A 7,177-nucleotide genomic window follows, 5' to 3' on the forward strand; every position below is an offset into this window, starting at 1 on the left:
AATCGAGACAAACCAAAAAGTCTAATATCATTTTGCGATACTTGCAATAATTTTCGAGTAATAAAATATTATAGTCAACCGAATAAGAGCGCGCGCAGAGACAAGCGGTCGCTCGCCTGAGCCGTAGGACCGCCCACCGCGACCAGACAGTAGGCTAGACGGCGCCGCAGCGATGCAAAGCTGTCCTTTCCCTCGCCGCGCGCTCTCACCGTCTAGCCAAATTTCTAACTTCAAACGGATTTACTTGAGATAACTGAGATTTTTTATTATTTTTAGTAGCTTTAGGTTGAACCTATACGGTGAAAGATCCTTTATTGTTTTCTTAAAAATATTTGATAAATGGGAGTATGACTTCTTTAAATTTTCTTAAGTCCGCTTAGTTCTTTTTGGCAAAATTCTGATTTCTTGTTAGTCAAGATTTTCTTATATGATATATCCTCACAAAAAGACGTACCTTTTCTCTTATTATTAGTAGCTATAGTCTACTCCGGATTATGGCTGCCTTCTAAAGTACCGGAGAGTGCATTGCAATGCTATTTGATCTTGGGCTCAATGAAAGGAAAATCCCTATCCGCACCTTTGCGATGTAGAGAGCGGGTAACGCTGAAAAGCGGCTAACGTAGGGAGGGGGAGGCAAGGGTTGTCAGGATAAATAACCAAATCAGCCTAGCTAGTTAAGACAATCTTTTATCTTAGGGGCGAGAAATTGCTCCCGAAACAGAAAGAATTACTTCGAGCAATCAACGGCAGATAGAATCAGATAGACAATGGCAAACCATTTGATTGAAGGATTTTTGTCATCTGTCGGAAGCTGCAGAACCAATGAAAAATGTCTATAAGGAATTTGATTTTGCCATCCAAATAGGCTACCACCCGGCGCTGTTCTACAACCATGGTAGATCGTGTGAAATATGCAACTGGCCATGAGGTAGTGGACAGTTGAGCCTCTCACAGAAATCGTGCAACCAGAAAACAATGTCGGAAAATTTGTTTTGATGCTTGGAATGTGCATGGACTGTGACAACCGGGCAAACTGCAAATTTTTCAGGAAAAGTTGCACCGTTTCAGGATTGCTGTGGCGGGTCGCAGTGATACCGACCATTCAGCGGAGCCCTGGACACAAAGAGTAAGGGAAGTGTGGCGGCTCTATGCTCTGTCTGTCTTCAGAAAGAACGGGCCATCCATTCTAAAGGAATAGACGAAGCTGTGGCGATTTGGTCCCCTCACGTTTAAGTTGGTGCTGATGCTCACTGAACACGGGTGTTTCGGTGTATTTGCACAGAATAAAGAGATAAATCACCAAGATGTGCTACCATTGTGGGATCCCGAGGGACTCGACGAATCACTCATTGTGTGAATGTCCGATTTGGGACAAAAACCGCCGGGTTTTTTAGGAGGCCTTAAGGTTCGGAGATGGGGATCTTTCCCTGGAGAGTATGCTCTCCCGGGAAGAGCGATGGAACGCGGCGGTCTCTTGCGAGAGTGTGATCTCGCGGAAAGAGGCCACGGAGAGAGAAAAAAAAGTGAACGTAAGAGTCCCTTTCTGTCGAAGAGGGAGGAGGAGGGCGTATGCTAGATTCCTCTGATTTTCCTCCCCTGCCTTTCGGGGATACACGGCGTGGGTGCGGATGACACCCATTGCACATGACTCTTGAGTAGGGAGGCTGTTGCGTGATGGTCTCGCAGTGGCCTCGAGAATCGGAAGAAAGGTCCTCTCCCCCCTTTCTCTCAAACGGGGAGAGGGGGACCGATAAAAATGGAGAGCACTCGTTGAATGAAATGCTTGCGTTCCCGGGGCGCCCCCCTGGTCCCCATAGGTGGGACGATTTCGGGTTTTAATCGGTAAGAGTTTGATATAACCCTTCCCCAAGAGAGGAAGGTATCTATGAGGATTTTTCTACATCAAAAAAGAGCTGTATTCTCTCGCTTTTGCTGTACAATGTATACAGTGAGATAGTTATGCGGCACACAATCGACGATTGAAGTGGTGGAATCAAAATCGGTGGTCAGTATTTTTTTAATTTTTGCTTCGCCGACGGCACACTCCTGATTTCCAATACTGCTGAGGAGTTTCTTCCCTTCCTTCATTGACTCTAGTATGTGAGCCGGGACTATGGACTCAGCACCAATTCGCAAGAAATAAAAATCATAATTATACATAGATCGGGATATTGAAAACGGACAACGACCGACGCACATCGGCTGCTTTGAAGTCGTGGATAAGTTCGTTTATTTTGATCTCATGCTTTATTATACCGACTCCCGCGAGTACAAAATCAGACGACGTATTGAAATTGCCCGTTCCGTCATGAACAAACTTACTAAACTCTGGAAGGATTGAAACATCACCTCAACTACCAAGATCCAACTCGTAAATACATTGGTTTTCCCCAGTCTTTTTTTAATGCGTCAAAGACATGGGTTATTCAATTTAATCATCGACGTATCAACGCTTTTGAAATGTGAGTATGGTGGCGAATGTTGTGGATCCCGTGGATGGTCCAACGCATCTATGTCTTTGTCCTAAATAAGGTGAAACCGGCGCAGAAATTTTCCTCTGAGCCCTTCAGGCGGTTTTTTGGGCATATTTCCCGTCATAGGAAATACTTGTAGTGTAAAGCAGATCGGAAAAAAAGCAGACATGGACATTCATCGAACTAATTGTCCGACTACTGAATTCCAGCTTTCAAGGAGATCAATGACTTGGAAAGTGACGGTGCAATGCGTTCTTCAGTGCCTGGATTGCTAAAGCCTGATTCCGCGACCACCACACATCAATCACGATCAAGAAGAACAATTCACTCAATATTTTCTTCTTGTGACATATTTGAGTAATGTTTATTTATTACTAAGACCTCATGGTTTTTTTCGCTGTACGAAGGAAGTCACGTTTCTCCTTTAAAAGATTGTTCACTTTTAGATTAGGTTAGTTCACTTATTTTACTTCTCTTTTATTCAAATGAGCAGATTCGTAAAAGCAGCTTTTGTGAGCAAGAATTTTGTATTCTATATGGCTTTATAATGTAAAAAACTAGCCAAAGCTTGCCGATTAAAGCCATAGAATTACTTCAGTTAATTTACTCGTTCCGACAAACTTTAACCTCTGTCAGAAAATCTCCTTTCTTAGACACTCTAAATATTAAAAAATTATAAAATCTTCTGATAATTCTTCTTAAATATTATAAAAATTTCAAATTTTAAATTTTTAGTAAATTTGAACTAAAACCCTGTTTTTCTATCAATACATCAAATCTTGATAAATTTCCTGATACTTTGCAACATTGTTGGCACAGAGTTTTTTTTGTTTTTGTCGAGTACTTTCAATTTGCCGAATTTAATGGTGTAGTCCCATGAAATCGGCATACGGCATATCAGCGTATGGCGTAAAGGAACTAAGCGAATCACAGATTTTACGCTCGTTTTCGTTACGCCAGCACAAACATCGATTGTCCCATGGAGCGTATTTACGCGGCGTAAAGATTAATAAGCCAATAAAATGTTAATTTACAATACTCATTTTTGAAATGGATATTGAAGGGATCTTGTAATTGGCTTATTGATCATTACGCTGACGTAAATATGCTCCATGGGACAGTCGATTAAATTTTCAGCGTAATGTTTTAACACATACATTCACACATACAGGGTGAGGGAAAAATACCAGAACAGCAAAATATCTCGAAAACTAAGCATTTTAGAAAAAAGTATTTCAGATAAAAGTTGTAGGGTTTCAAAAGATCTATTTATTAATATTATCAATCTGACTTTGGCGACGCCATTCAAGGTCAAACTATTTTTTATGAATTTGGTCGCATTACTTAGGGAACGCACCATGTATGTCATGTAACATATCAATTTAAATTTAATATTTTTTTATGAAAAACTAATCACAAGAATGCTTCTTCCACTCAAAAATTATTGTTGAATGCTTTTCAAAATCTGATAGAAAATTCTTAAGCAAACCAGGAAAACCACAATAGTTTCCATAGAATGATTGTTTTAATATTTGTGTTTTGCTATATTATATGCATATTACATTTTAATTTTTTAAATCGAGAATTTTAAAAGCTGACATCAGATTCGTTATCAGCAACTCTAAGAACCCATAGGCACTAACTTTCAAAAAGATTTAACGAAATTCGTATTATACAGCGTTGTTAGTGTCATACATTTTTACAAGGGAACCTCGCGAAGTGTCACATCTCGACTTTAATGAAACTTTATGTACATTTAGGTAACATAATTAAATGATTTTAGAAAATATCAGTTGTTGCTAAAAAACGGTTTGAAGGGGTGAACTCTTATGTGTATAACGGTTTTCAGCTTTTCCTATATCTCGAAAAATATTCAAGATATCAAAATATTCAAGATATCAAAACTATTCAAAATATTAAAAAACGTTTTATAGAAAAGTTTTATAATAAAATTACCTCTATTCATTCCTGTTAATAACATTTTTAAAAATAATTTCTTAAAATTAACAAAAATTGTTTAAATAATTAGTCTAAAAAAATATTATTGACTGAATGAATAGAGCTAACTTTATTGTAAAACTTTTGTATAAAACTTATTTTTTTTTATTTTGAATGGTTTTCGATGACGATATAGTGAAAAAAGCTAAAAATCGCTTTACACATGAGGGCTGATTTTACCTCTTAAAATCGTTTCTTGGCAATAAACTTTTAGAACTTTTTAAAAAAATAATTGTTAAAAAAATGATAAAGTTTCGACACCACCTGTCCTGAAATAGATAGTATGGAGCGATTTTTTTTATAGTGATTTTCCCCGTAGACATTATATTAAGAAATACAATAAAATATGATAAGTCTTTTGAATGAGTAATTTTATAAATTTAATAAAATACTAATTTTTTGACAAAAAGGAATTTTTTTATTTTTTATTTTATATTATCTTTCCTTAATTTTTTTATAAATCAAAATTATTGATTTTTTATGTAATCAAATAATTATACTTTTTTAAAGTAAACTCTATCATATTATGTTTTCTTGTAAGTATCTTCGACTTAAAGCTAAAATACTTTTTATGCACGTATAAAAAAGTTGTAAATTTTTTAGTTTAACAAATTTTGCTGATTCTGCCTTAAATTCGGTTTCATATAAAAAAAAATTATATGAAAAACATTTTGTGTCAAACAATTATAAAATCGTATTATGGAATGTTGGAAAAGTATACTAGAATTTTTTCAAATTTTTTTAGAACTTAAAAACACTTTCAAAAACACGTGAGAATGTTAATAATCACTAGTAAGTCCAAGTAAGCAGTGAAAAACAATGATGTCCACAGTGGTTAAAATAATTCTTCCATTTTTCATATTCTTCATAATTCTTTACATTCTGAATAATAAATATAGTCAAAAGATTGACGTACCTGCAATATAATAAAGCTTGTAACAGTACTAAAGAAACAAAATAAATGAAGCCGGGCAAATATTGATTTTTGGTAAGGCCATAAACCAACTGTTAGCAGAAGAATACGGTTAAGACTAAAATATCTATCCACGTTGTTGACCATTTTCCTATTAATACTGAAATGCGTATAATGGAAATTGAAGAAACGAAGGCCCGCTTATCTCCCACTATTTGGTTAACTATTAAATATAAATGTATATTTCCTACATTTATCTTTTGGTGAAAAAAATATTAAGTGCTGTAATTCAACTTTAACAATTTAGTCTAATCGCGAGATCGTAAGATACAAAATACCTTCGTGCAATTGAAACACCAGCAATTTAACACTATAGCGTCACTTTGCGGTTGCCGATTAAATAATCGATCCAACGTCGAAAGAAATTTGACAGATGTTTCTTTCTCATGAAGTATCAAGAAGTCTTGAAATAAAAGTTACGCATGCGCATTAACTTATCGGTGGCTCATTCCTGTTCCTACTTTCAATGAGTGCAGTCGTAAGATACTTTTGAGATTCTTCCAAATAAAAAATATTATCAGGAAACACAATAGTGACAATTTTAATACTAAAACAAATATGTAAATGTCAGACAGCATAAGTTTTTTGCGAGACCGACCATGTCTATAGATGCAAGACATCATGTGCGAGCATGTGCATTTTTTATCCTAACTGAACTGATCATGTCCTGAGTAAGTACGTACTATCAGATTAAGCCTGTAAGGTATATATTCCTTTTCACAAAATAAATTTTGCTCTGCGTATTTTCTTATATTCTAGTATTGTACTATATTTTCTATTTAAAACTAAAGATGTTTTAGAATATAATAATATATATATATATATATATATATATATATATATATATATATAAAGTTGAAGAAATAATTAAAGAAATTTTATAAAAGAAATAATATAAATTTTTAAAATTTAGTAAATAAATAAAAATTGTTAGAAATAGGTACAGCAATATATATTTTAAATCTTTGAATTAATTAAGAAGGAAGATATAGAACTAAGTATATAATAAAATTAAAGTTTATTGTAATTTATTGTAGCATATTTTGCAAATAAATTACGTGAATTATTTACGTAAATAAAGTCTTTATAGTTATGATATAGGAGTACAAAGTTCTTAATTTTAAATAAACACAAAGCAACAAGAAGACATTTGATTTATATTTAAAAATATTATTTTCTCCTGTATCAATTATGATGCAAAACATGCGTATACAAACATGCGCAATATACCTACGTACAGAAAGTGTAAGTGCAATAATATTTTATTTATTTCTTGCTTGCGTTCATTGTTATGAGGTTTTATATTTTAAATGTTTCTACGATAATTATTATCCATTAAATTGTTATTAATAATATAACTATTCTTTCTCAGATAATAAATAAATTTCATAATAAAAGAAAAATAAAAAAACGAAAAAAATTTATACTTTGGTTAATTTCGAATTGACGCGCAACGTTCTAAGAAATCGTAAACGCTGACCCATGTTACCTTGTGCCTTACTAATAATATGACGATACATACACGAGAGACCTATATTTAATTACTTATTACTCTAAGGCCCATTCAAAGAAATTACTCGATATCATTCAGTTTTACAGATATTTACTTGATAAGCTCCTCTAACATTGCAGAAACATTTTATTAAAAGGCCATAGCAGGCTAAGTATGGGTGAGTTCCGAATTACGCTTGAAGCGCGTAGAGTGCATAGAAAGTCGTTCCGAATTAGTTTT

General features: G+C 34.2%; 1 protein-coding gene across 1 annotated transcript in view; it reads right to left on the bottom strand.

Annotated features, from left to right (window-relative positions):
* The window catches only part of LOC113004278 (odorant receptor 49b-like), an 82,388-nt gene extending 76,310 nt beyond the window's left edge, over positions 1-6,078 (bottom strand). Inside the window, exon 1 of the mRNA XM_026137145.2 lies at positions 5,389-6,078. Coding sequence (XP_025992930.2) covers positions 5,389-5,532 — 144 coding nt within the window. The 5' untranslated portion in view covers positions 5,533-6,078. The remainder of the gene's footprint in view (positions 1-5,388) is intronic.
* Between the last annotated feature and the right edge of the window lie 1,099 nt (positions 6,079-7,177).

This window comes from Solenopsis invicta, chromosome 5 (genome assembly GCF_016802725.1).
Source record: "Solenopsis invicta isolate M01_SB chromosome 5, UNIL_Sinv_3.0, whole genome shotgun sequence".
Lineage (NCBI taxonomy): Eukaryota > Metazoa > Arthropoda > Insecta > Hymenoptera > Formicidae > Solenopsis > Solenopsis invicta.